This window comes from Nymphalis io, chromosome 11 (assembly GCF_905147045.1).
Source record: "Nymphalis io chromosome 11, ilAglIoxx1.1, whole genome shotgun sequence".
Classification (NCBI taxonomy): Eukaryota; Metazoa; Arthropoda; class Insecta; order Lepidoptera; family Nymphalidae; genus Nymphalis; species Nymphalis io.
Window position 1 is genome coordinate 11958567 of NC_065898.1, and position 12236 is coordinate 11970802.

At 33.4% G+C, this 12236-nt stretch overlaps 2 protein-coding genes and 1 long non-coding RNA gene across 3 annotated transcripts; 1 reads left to right on the plus strand and 2 right to left on the minus strand.

Annotated features, from left to right (window-relative positions):
- The first annotated feature begins 651 nt into the window (after positions 1–651).
- On the plus strand, positions 652–6486 carry LOC126771778 (von Willebrand factor-like). The gene is made up of 5 exons (XM_050491873.1): positions 652–745; positions 3515–3682; positions 4908–5027; positions 5525–5710; positions 5991–6486. The coding sequence occupies exons 1-5, from the start codon at positions 679–681 to the stop codon at positions 6245–6247; spliced, it is 798 nt and encodes a 265-aa protein (XP_050347830.1). The 5' UTR covers positions 652–678; the 3' UTR covers positions 6248–6486.
- On the minus strand, positions 1771–2597 carry LOC126771814 (uncharacterized). Its single transcript, XR_007669567.1, has 2 exons — positions 2494–2597; positions 1771–1912 (listed from the first exon to the last, which is right to left on the minus strand). It is a non-coding gene; the product is annotated as an uncharacterized LOC126771814 (long non-coding RNA).
- Positions 6487–6713: 227 nt separating the features above from the next.
- On the minus strand, positions 6714–9650 carry LOC126772081 (uncharacterized). The gene is made up of 4 exons (XM_050492252.1): positions 9551–9650; positions 8795–8883; positions 7365–7550; positions 6714–6824 (listed from the first exon to the last, which is right to left on the minus strand). Exons 1-4 carry the CDS (start codon positions 9648–9650, stop codon positions 6714–6716), a joined length of 486 nt encoding a protein of 161 aa, XP_050348209.1.
- Positions 9651–12236: the final 2586 nt, after the last annotated feature.

A 12236-nucleotide genomic window follows, 5' to 3' on the forward strand; every position in this document is an offset into this window, starting at 1 on the left:
AGATTCATACTGTGTACAACAGCAGCGAAAAGGTGAGATCACTCTTTCACCCCCTGAGAAGAGTTTATTGGAAGTAGTCGGTAGCAGCCCCGGATTGGATTCAAATAATATAAATTAATTATTTATAGATAGATTTCATTAAATGAGATTGATTCTTTACGTTTAATGTATATTGATCCTTCGAGCCGGATACAATACAATATTGTTGCATACTAACCCGTAAGAAAGCAGCGTCGTTAGCAGAAGTGGTACATTTATAATTTTTTATTTGATATGTATTCTATATGCGTAGTAGATAGACTTATCAAAACTATAGTTAGTCCTTCGCATTAAGGGCATAGACATAAACACGGATTTACTTCCTTGTCTATATTAAAAAGAAATACAGCTTCGGATTTTAAGCAATTTATGTTTACAATGTTTACAATTTCATTCAAAATATAAGGATATAGAAATTTGTATATATAGTAAGGAACCCTTCTGATTGCTTCTGTGCGGAGCCTTATGTTCTCTTTTATTTATTATTTCAATTAAATATTGCAACAAAAAATGAAACGCTTGATTGATCTCAAGGATGACATTTTGTACGAACTGCATCGGAGGTCGCGGATCTCTTTTAATTCGTCTATTACACTTAAAATCTCACTGAAGACGGTTGCTTCTAACACAATTGACAAAATGCGTATATTTGTGAACTCTATCGTTATTTGCGTAGCATCGTTTGCGAGTGTTTCCATGGCTCAGGGTAAGTAAGCAATCACTTATAACAGTTTAATGATAGTCAATCGTAGCTGTTTTCCGACCGGTGACGCTGTCGAGGCCATTTGGGCCAACAGCAACAAGTCATTTCGAAAAAAAAGTAGTTGTGTTATATAAGTTATTTAAGTATTAGAGAATTCAGCAGGTATTTTATTTAGAACGGCTTGTAGCTCTAAATCGCGACATATCATCATCACGATACAGCTGCCGTACGGGTACGCTCGTACCATGCCTTTTCTGAAAAATAAATAAATCTAATTTATTGCGTACATTCCGCCCGCGGCATAATGCTTGTTAGGCAGGCTTTAGGTAGCATATGTAAAAATCGTCATACCATATATCACATAGATTATCTATATACATACATATATATAACCGTTTTATGGAATTTACTAACATTCCCTTTTTACCTCTCCAATTAAGCGTAACCCAAGTATTCAGGATCGAATTAGCGCATTTAATAATAATATATTTATATAATAATATTAAAATCTAATAAAATATTTATAGTTAAAGTTCAGTTGTGTTATTATAACAACCCAATAAATATCTAAAGAAAATTCTTTTTAAAAAAGGACTTCCGAAAAATATATAGTTTATTTATTTATTTCACACACAAAACAATTGACGACACAACACTAACACATATAAGAAGCATAGCCAAAACATTTCATTTCCAATTAATTAAATCTTATTTCCTTGGCGGCGGGGCTTTGCGTAAGCACAGTTAGCTCATATAAATTTACCGCCGAACAGAAATAGTTAATATTGTTGTGTTCCGGTTTGTAGGATGAACCAGTGTATTTACAGGCACAAGGGACATAGCTATTAAGTACCTAAGGTTGGTGGCGCATTGCGATTTAAGGAATGATTAATACTTTTTACAGTACCAATTATAGTTTATGGGCCGGGTCAACACAGTTTGCTTAACAAGCAGCCCAGACCGCTTACTTATTATAAATAAATAAAAATGGGTTCTAGGCTCAATATATTTACATATATAATTCTTACTTGCAGTAACAACCAGATCTGCAATGAGCCAACCGCTTTGGCGATGACTTCACTCTCTTGTTCAACATTTCCGTCTCCCAACAAGTGTATTCTTCGTAAAATGAACAAGACTTATGTATTTCGTCATGTAGACATTCTTTTTCTAAATAAAAGAAATTTTAGTATTCAAATATGCATATTAATAAATGCTAGAGTTAAAAACATAGTATTAAAATTTGGTGAAAGGATCATTGATGATGAGCTTTATAAAATTTTCTATCGTTATTTTTGGAACGAAGTTCTTTCACGCGGCTTACAGTAGAGTAAAATGGCAGAAAATGTCGCATAACAAAATAGCATTATGCCTACCTCTCTCTTTCTCTTTATTACTGTCTCTTTCTATTCTATACGGTTGATGTGTAAACAAATGTGAAATTAGTTATAAAAAGATAAAAGCATGTATTTAAACTTTAATAAAAAATACTCAAAATAATAGAAACAATGCATACAACAATGCAACAATAAATGTGCATTGTTTTTGAAGTTTTATAAAATTCAATAATATCGTTATATTTCTGGCGGCAGTAATGGACTTTATAAATACATATCATATATCATAGATGGCGCTCCAAGCAAGAACGATGATCGTTTTTATTTTTGCATTTTGGTAATGAACTTCGTTCCTGACGGGGGTCCCCCGCACTATTTTTTTATTACAACCTACAAGCAGTTTTAATAACTTACTCAGCATTAAGCAATTATATTCACATACAAAAAACAAATAAACTAAATAAAGTAATTTCATATATAATTTATGACAAACAAGTTTGATCGAACGAATATCACTCCGTCAAATAGGAAGTAATTTTAACAGCTAATTAAAATTTAACCGTGAAATTAGATCTGTGAATGCAAATTATAATTGCATTTTGTAATTATTATTGAACGTGTTTGTTTGGGAATTACTAAACTTAATTCAGAGTTAGACAACTTCTTACTTTTTTTTTATAGAATAGGAAGGTGGACGAGCATATGGGCCACCTGATGGTAAGTGGTCACCAAACGCCCTTAGACATTGGCATTGTAAGAAATGTCAACCATCGCTTATAGCCAATTTATATTGTTTTATATTTCCGCCTGCTTTGCCATCATGTGAGGTGGGGTAGGTGGTGGTAGGGGTAGCCACTCTATGTCCTTCCCTGACAACGTGTATGCACAATTTCACGATGGTCAATCGATCGACCTGAAACCGTAACAAAGTAATAAGAAAACAGACTTACTTTCACAATTATAATGATGGCTCACGATGCTTCATGGTCTATTGGCTAGCTTATAACGCTGCAGATCTTGAGTTTCTGGGTTCAAGCCCCGGGTCGGGAAGAGAAGGCTATGATAGTGCTTGGAAAAATTCTTAGTGACAGCCTGAAGTCTGAAAGTTGTACTTACACTTACGCACTTTGAAAAGCACCGGAAGCTGTTAATCTTGCGCCTGAATTCTTTCCAGTCGTGTCGGATTTGCCATCCAACCTGATTATAAAAGAGAAAAGAGAGTGTCGTGTGTTTGCTCATAAACTTCTGTACATACATATAGCCTAGGTAGTTGGCGATTCTTCCTTGAGAATGGTCGCCGCAGTATTATAAAATACAAGTGTGCGCTTTAAAAGTCTGAAAGAAAAGTTAAAATGTAAATTTAATAATGACGATGTTCTGACTGATTTCTGTTACGGCGGCCGTAATAATTAAAATAGTTTCTAATATTAAACAGTGTCATGTCCACCGAACGAAGAACTTTCATCGTGTGGATCGGCCTGCCCTCCCACTTGCAGCACTCCAAGCCCTGAGGCTTGTGATACTGCCTGCATTAAGGGCTGCTTCTGCTTGCAAGGATACTTGAGAAACTCAAACGGAACCTGTGTCAAGGCTGATTTGTGTAGTAAGTAATCAAAGATATATCTTATCGTGTACTAAATATTTTTTGTTTTAAAAATAAATGTATATATAAATACAGGTAAATATTTAGAAATATATAATTACCAATATAGTTTTATTATAACATATAACGGCTTCCCTCGTATGCTCGCTATGTGTCGGCGAACTATGGTTCCTATCACTATCGTATCGATGCGTAACGATCGGTTTTGTGATTACCTAAAAGGCAAATCAAAGACGGGAAAAAGTTCAAAAGAGAAAAAGGATGAAGGATCTGACATGAGATTATAGAAGTCTTCCACTCGTCTGTGGCTCCATCTCCCACGGGAGCTAAGAGGAGTATTATATTTGGAAGACAACAATAAAATTACCCCATAACTGATTTTAACTAAGTACAAACGTAATTAAATATAAAGCTAATATTAATCGTCACATCAAAAATACTAAAATAATCCAAATCGTTTACATCGTAAACGTATAAACACAAAATAAGTTAAAACTTAAAATATAAATGGCCGGTCACGTAATATGCAAAGTCCTTAAATCTTTATAAGTGATCTCTGTTTCTTAGTTTTTTCTGTAAACTGGTCACGTATAAAAACGTCAGGCGTTTACGCTTGACGTGTTTATTGACCACAACAAACTGACCACGACAAATTGGCGGTTTTTATTAACATTTTTTTTCGCTCTGTTGCTCTGAAGGATATTTTTTTGATGTCAAAAAAAATTAATTTGCTTTGTTGAGAAAAAAAATATTGTTATTATCTTATTTAGATAAATGAAGTACTCAAGAAATTATTGTAATTGTATGACAATTTCTTTTTTAAATATATTATATATATATTGTTTTTTTATTACAGTTTTAGTTGTCTTGAACAATTCTTCGAATACTTTATTTTATAAAGAAATATTTAACTTGATTATATAACTTCGCTGGGAAAACGCATGTACGACCGGAGAGAGTTCAGGCACAGCATCAGCAGCTTTACGTGCGTTCCTAAGCACTAGACAACCAACGAAATTGGATATTTTTAATAAATACCTGATAATGTATTTAACGATATATCTTTTTTAATTTACATAACTGTAAAGCGGGTTGTGACTCATCATCTCGAGATAATCTATTTATTATATGTATATGATTTCAATCAGTGAAGTTATCAATAGTAATAACATGATAGATGCATACAGTTTAAATTTAAGGCGCTTTGTTTGAAATTGTTTAATAGATACCGATTCCGAAGAAGCTCCGGTTAATTATTCGAGCACTCCGTTGCTGCTTCCCGGAAGCTCCGTTCAACTGTCTGATACGGAAGCTCAAAAAGCAAATAAAACGAAGGAGGCCACTCGTAAGTATAAATTGTATTTTATCAGGCATTTATGGTTATGTCTAACGGTGCTTATTATTTTTAAGGGATTTCCTGTTTTTTATTAAAAATGTTAAATTTCACTCTGTAAAATTATGAATCATATTTCTTGATCCATAAAAAAATAATTCATTTGACAAATAATTATTAGATAAAATAATAGTTCTTAAAAGTCTATTAAATGATCTTTTATATAACGATATGTTCGCTGAATAAAGGGATAGGTCTCAGAAATGTTTTTTTGTAAAATTTTTAATACGTTTTTCGTCAAACGTCTCAACCAAGCATAACGGTTTCAATCCCAGGCAAGCACTACTGATTCTTATGTACTTTACTTGTATTTATAATATTCATCCCGTGCTCGACGGTGGAGGAAAATCAGGGTTTTGATTTGATTTGGACTAATAAAGTTGAAGATGACGTCATCAATCAGGACTTTACCACATAGATTATATTGTCATGTGTTGCTATGTTTCCAGTTTCAAATCAATATTGTGGAGAGAACGAAGAGTACCTCCCGTGTGGTACAGCTTGTCCCGCAACTTGTACCATCCCAGAACCAGAAGTTTGTGGACTGGCCTGCAGCATGGGCTGTTTCTGCAAGGAGGGTTTTTATAGAGATGAGATTAACCACAAATGCGTGAAACTGGAGGATTGTCCTGTTGGTAAGATTTTTAATACGCATTACTGAAACTATAATTTTTATATTATAAATATATTGATATGTGTTGACAAACAACTTACAGGTTAAAATATTTAAAGAAATGTTAATATAACAGCCTGTAAATATCCATCCTACTCCTCAAAGGCTTCCTTTCTCCTCGAGGAAGAAGCTCACAGTTATCACGCTGCTTAAATGTGGGTCGAGAGATACACATGATTGTGGCAGTGTCATCCGACACGATTTGGTTTCCTAAAAATAGTTAATGTGCTAAACAATTCCAGACACAAGTTTTTGCTTCAACGAGAACGAGGTGTATGATATGTGCAACGCAGCTTGTGAGCCAAGTTGCACAGACCCTGAACCAATATGCACTAAGGTTTGTAAATCTGGCTGCATCTGTGCGTCTGGGCTGCTAAGGAGTACTGAAGGTGACTGCGTCAGTGTTGATAAATGTCCAACAGTGAATGGAACCGCTCCAGATGTGCTGACGAAATACTGGAACGCAATTAACAATATCTTGCACTTGACTGTCGCTTAGTTTGAAATGGTTGTATTAAATTAGTAAATAAGAAAATTTTGTAACCGGAGAAAATTGAAATTAGTATAAGAACTTAAGATAGATTTTGATGTACTTTACATATTACAAAAAAACAACGAAGATTTTTTTATTCGCAACATTCGATCCACCAACTTTATTATAATTATTATTATTTAAAAAGTTACGAATATATTTAAAAAAAAAATAACTTCGGGGCATATTTATTAAATTATTAATTCAATTATTATTGAAGTACAACGTATAATTATTTTGTTTCTATTTCAAATATTGACATTTCGTTATAATTATTAAAAAATAATTTAGGCTTGTGACTCAAGTTTAATACTTCTTATGTATGAAATTACACTTTAGTATAAAATATCATTTAATTGAATAGTGTTTATATTGAAGTAATGTCAATTTTAAGGAAATAAATGATTGACTCTATTACCTGATAATCTTTTATTCATGACAAAATATATTTACAGCATAAAATAATTAAAACGAAAATCGAGAAGCAATTATACGCTAGCCGATTGCTGAAGTTCTTCATTGGAATGCTAATAATGTTGGCTAGCTGTAACAAAACAAGGAATAATGTTATTAATATATAGCAAATTTGATAATGTATAAATTATACACATTAATTTTATATAAAAATATTTTTATATGTAACCGCCATCTAACGGTACAATTAAAAACTATAATAAACACAATGACGTACATCTAATATGATGTAGTTCGTAATTATACAAATTTATCATAGATGGGGCTGTAAAGTAAAATTGTATTTATATATACTTTTTTTTTCAATTTGTTAAACTTTTTTGTACATTTTAAATTCTATAAATCAATATGTACATTGATTTCAGTTTTTGACAATTATCAGTTTTTGATAATATTAGGTTTTATCCATATAGTTTAAAAATGTAACGAGGAGAAAGAAACAGACTGACGTTTAAATACAGTAATAGTATTGCAATCAACCGTAATATTATTATTTCTATGAATATTAAAAAATCTCGGATCAAACTATTGTTGCCATGTTGGATATATTAAAAACGTCACAAGATCGTTTCAACACAACTAACCTATTAATTAAAGACACTTGTGTCACCTTTTTGTATTCCTCCTCTCTGATACCGTATACTAGGTAGGAGTAGCTTAGAAATTCGCTTTGATTGGAGACCAGTTGGAAGACCAGGCTACGGGATCCAGTCTGACCCCTTATGACGTTAAACTCAACATCTCCGTCTACATCTGTAGTCGCGCTGACATCTATGTACGAGATGACAAAACCGGACTGAAAAAAATAATTGGGGTATTGAAAATGGTAGATGGGTGATCGGTTTTGAGACATAAATAATTTTAAATTAAAAAGGCAGATGATACACGCTACAACTGAACTTTGATAATATTTTATTGGTTTATGAGAGTAAATCTGTTCACGCCCAAGCTCTTGAACTATAAACTCGTGCAGTCTAAGTCTCTCTTGAGAAAGGAGAATCTGCTATTAGCTATTATACCAGAGGCAGCTTAATCACCATTAAGCAAACTACTGGTGGTAGAGTTTTGTGCAAGCTCGTCTGGGTAGGTACCACCCACTCATCAGATACCTATTCTACCGCAAAACAGCAGTACTTGGTATTGTTGTGTTCCGGTTTGAAGGGTTAGTGAGCCAGTGTAATTACAGGCACAAGGGACATAACATCTTAGTTCCCAAGGTTGGTGGCAAATTGGCGATGTATGCGATGGTTAACATTTCTTACAATGCCAATGTCTATGGGCGTTGGTAACTTACCATCAGCTGGCCCATATGCTCGTCCGCCTTCCTATTCTATATAAAAAAAAAAACTGATTACGTTCATGTAGAATATAAGTTATATTTTAAAATTCGTATCATTAATTTATACCCATTCAAAGTAAGGGTGGATTTTTATCTCGGAAAATGAATGGGAAACAGAGGGTTAGGGAATAATTGAAAATTATATGTGTTCTTTTGTTAAGCTGATATCAACGCCAAAATTACTAATTTTCATCAAAAGAACGTTGTCTTACTACATTTGCTACTTAATACGCTTAATATACAGATGATAATGTATATAAACTAATAAGTAGATTGAAAGAATACTTACATTAATTCAATTTTTTTTTCAAATTTCAATAATTTAAAAAAAAAACAATAATTAAAAAAAAATTTAGTTATAATATATGTTTTTTCTAAAAAATGTTGAAAACAATATCTTATGTAATTACAAAATTGAGCCAAATCTGTAGTCGTTTACGAATTTACATAATAAAATATATATACAAGCATTGTGCATATTTAATATTATGGGATACAATAAATATGTGAAATCTATTTCGTTTTTAAAACATAGCTGAAACCTTCAACTAAGTTCCTGGCTGAAATGTTACGATTACTATGATGGGTAAAACTGTTCATAAAGAAGAATACGCTTTTCAAACAAATGTATCAAAAATTCCCATATAAAGGAATCAAATAGACTTATATCACAAGTACTAAGATGAAATAGTGTAACTTACTCTAGCTGAAGTATTAACTGTGACGAAAAATGGATCATAGTTGTTCCTGTGCCGATATCTATCAGATCCCCCTTTCATGGGCAAAGAACCTGTAATCAAATAAGAGTCTTATTATCAAAAACCGTCAAATTATATTTGAATGCCACATGTCATACACGCACATGTTAAAATGTAAGCACGTGCAAACGCATACAAACAAAGCGCTCTCACACGTATACCAATAACCTATTGATCTAAGTAGGATTTATACGAGTACCGTTTTAACGTTATCATGCACACAAGTAGCAAGATTACGTTGTTCTAAAATGGTTTACGTAATAACTAATAACTAACACTCTGAGTCCTTTAGGGTAAAGGCATTACAATTAGCTGGTGTGCTGGCGGTAACTACAATACTAGTATATGAATGATCTTTTTTTATCTTATAGAATGAGTTGGCGGACGAGTAAATGGGCCACCTGATGGTAAGTGGTCACCAACGCCCATAGACATTGGCATTGTAAGAGATGTTAACCATCGCTTAGATGTAAGCGCGCGCTATGCGCTACCAACCTTGGGAGCTAAGATGATATGTCCCTTTTGCTGTAATTACTCATTATACTGAAGAAGAAAATGAAGTGTAAAATATTTTTGCAAACAAATATTGCATTATTTCTGCTTGGATTTAAATCCAATAGCTAGCATATTTGGTTATATCAACTGGTTACTGAATAAATATTACAGTCAGGATAAATTTAAATCTAACGAAGAACTCACCATCATATTCAATTCCAACTTTGAATTTCTTCGTCGCAAACTGTTGTGGATAGCTCCCCACCAGGGTAAAGAATGCACAGAATAGAGTAAACTTGTACATTTTGACTATTTAACCCGAAGACAAAGAGAAAACTAACATTGACACATAATTTTATCTCGTACTATCGACGTGATGAGATTAAGTGAATTCCTTAGATATGCAGTTTACATTCTCGTTTTCGAAACAAGCTATTTTTTTTTGTGTTAGAGGCGGCAAACGGGCAGGAGGCTCGCTTATAAAAAGTGACTACCACCGCCCATGGACACCTGCAACACCCGAGGGCTTGCAAGTGCGTTACCGGATGAGTACGCTCTTTTTTATAGGTTTGTATTTCTTGAATGTATTAATAATATGTAATAAATTAATAAGCTATGCTGCTTGGAAAGGTTTTAAGGAAATTTTAATAAGCTTTCTTTCTTTTTTCGAAGGTCATGTGTAAGGTGATACACGAACGTGAATAAATATTATGCCTTGAAACATATATAAGTGCATTAATATTATATTTATTATATTTTGGATAGTTAATACGATTTAAAAAAGTTTTTGCTCAAAATCCATTAAATATACTAAAGATCAATAATAAAAATTATTTATGTGCCCGACGATTTTATTTATTACAAAAAAATAGTGTCGCTCCGCCATAAATGGCGGTACGAGAGATGTTATGATTTCGTAACGCTTATCTTTGCAAGTGATATTGATAGCAGAGCGAATTCATCAGCACTTTATCAATTGTATTATCTATAAATCGGATGCAATTCTATAATCAATAAAATAAAATTGCCATACATTCGAGATGAGAAGGCCCAGTAGATAAAAGATTTGGAACGTACGAACGTAGATTGTGGTTTCGAATTAGGGTATTGTGGTTTCATGTCCTTTAATGTTTATAATCCGTGCTACGCGGTGACGAAATATCGTGAGAAATTTGTCAAAATTGTCTGCTATGTGTCTCCTTATAATAAGGGCTTTGTGCAACTACAGGCACATGGGATATAACATCTTAGTTACAAAGGTTGGTGGTACATTGGATGTAAATAATAATGATTAATATAGCGCCAGTGTGTTTAGGCGGTGGTGACCAATTAAAATCAGGTGGGCCATTTGTCCGTCCTATCAGTATCAGTATCAGTAACAGCCTGTTAATGTCTCACTGCTGAACTAAGGCCTCCTCTCCCTTTTTGGGGAGAAGGTCCGTCCTACCTATTTTATAAAAGAATATGTTGGATGCCACATGTGTTTCACTAGGAAGCTTTGACTACTAGAACATATACAGGCTGTTACGTTACCTTTACTATAAATAAATCACGGGGAAATCCTTGGTATAAACCTTGGGTGGGGTTCCACCGACGGCTAATAATAAAATTTAATTTTGCAAATGCCGGTCACTATTGTACGAGTAGTGTTTGTAATATTTACTGGTGGTAGGGCTTTGTGCAAGCTCGTTTGGGTAGGTACCACCCACTCATCAGATATTCTACCGCAAAACAGCAATACTTGATATTGTTGTGTTCCGGTTTGAAGGGTGAGTGAGCCAGTGTAATTACAGGCACAAGGGACATAAAATCTTAGTTCCCAAGGTTGGTGGCGCATTGGCTATAAGCGATGGTTGACATTTCTTACAATGCCAATGTCTAAGGGCGTTTGGTGACCACTTACCATCAGGTAGCCCATATGCTCGTCCACCTTCCTATTCTATAAAAAAAAAATGACAGTAATTAAAATAAGTTATACGCTAAGCTTGCACCGGTCTTGAATTATTAGTCCTTCGAAATCACTCAACCATTAACTTTTATATTTATTAATATTAGGGAGCATCTTTGCTAATCACCGTATTTTCACATATATTTTATTCCGCTGCCGCCGACGCACGTTAAAGTAGTTTCTTCAAGATGGCGCGAAAACGTCGTCGTTGATTGGTCAGACGACATCCCAATAGTAATGAAAGAGGAAGACAAATATATATATTTCGTTATAAGTTTGAAAGAGTTAATGTGTGTTTTTTGTAATTGGTGTTGCAAGTATTATAACCTAAAAAAAATTATTTGATCTTCTAATATAATTCTACATCAGAGCATATGACGCTGTACTCATAAAGGGGTCATTTATTAAATTCTATTTCAAAATGGCGCGAATAATGAACAATGGATGACGAGTAATAGAAAAATGTTAATTAATCCTCGCAAAGTGTCACGAGGCGATGAAAGGGACAAAAGAAAATTGCACCGACATCAGACCTAACTAGAATATAAGTAATATTAGTAACAAGAACTACTAATGCTTACTACGTTAATAAAATTGTGACTTTTAGAGTAAATCACAAATATGAAAAAGCTAGCTTTTTATATATATTTTTTATAATGATTGCTGAGAGCCAAATAAAGCCGAGATGACCTTGTGGTTAGAACGCGTAAATCTTAACCGATGATCATGGGTTCAGCAAATAAAAACAAACACATGGACACTTAGTGCAGTCATGGTTGTTCTGTGCGACATTTTTATATTTCATAACAAAAAATATGACGTGATATGATATTTATCTTACTAAAATGTATGGGGATGTCTGTTGATTGTAAAAATGAGATTAAATTTTCATAACTTTTAACTATTGTTTAACTTGGTCAAAGTGAAATTCATCTCATGTTG

Excerpts from the sequence above, each read along its gene's own strand:
- LOC126771778 (XM_050491873.1), top strand. The coding sequence starts at position 679 with ATGCGTATATTTGTGAACTCTATCGTTATTTGCGTAGCATCGTTTGCG. Across the intron at positions 3,683-4,907 it reads TGTCAAGGCTGATTTGTGTA|ATACCGATTCCGAAGAAGCT; the intron begins GTAAGTAATCAA and ends ATTGTTTAATAG. Across the intron at positions 5,028-5,524 it reads TAAAACGAAGGAGGCCACTC|TTTCAAATCAATATTGTGGA; the intron begins GTAAGTATAAAT and ends CTATGTTTCCAG.
- LOC126772081 (XM_050492252.1), bottom strand. The coding sequence starts at position 9,650 with ATGTACAAGTTTACTCTATTCTGTGCATTCTTTACCCTGGTGGGGAGC. Across the intron at positions 8,884-9,550 it reads AGTTGGAATTGAATATGATG|GTTCTTTGCCCATGAAAGGG; the intron begins GTGAGTTCTTCG and ends ATTTGATTACAG. Across the intron at positions 6,825-7,364 it reads GAGAGGAGGAATACAAAAAG|CTAGCCAACATTATTAGCAT; the intron begins GTGACACAAGTG and ends GTTTTGTTACAG.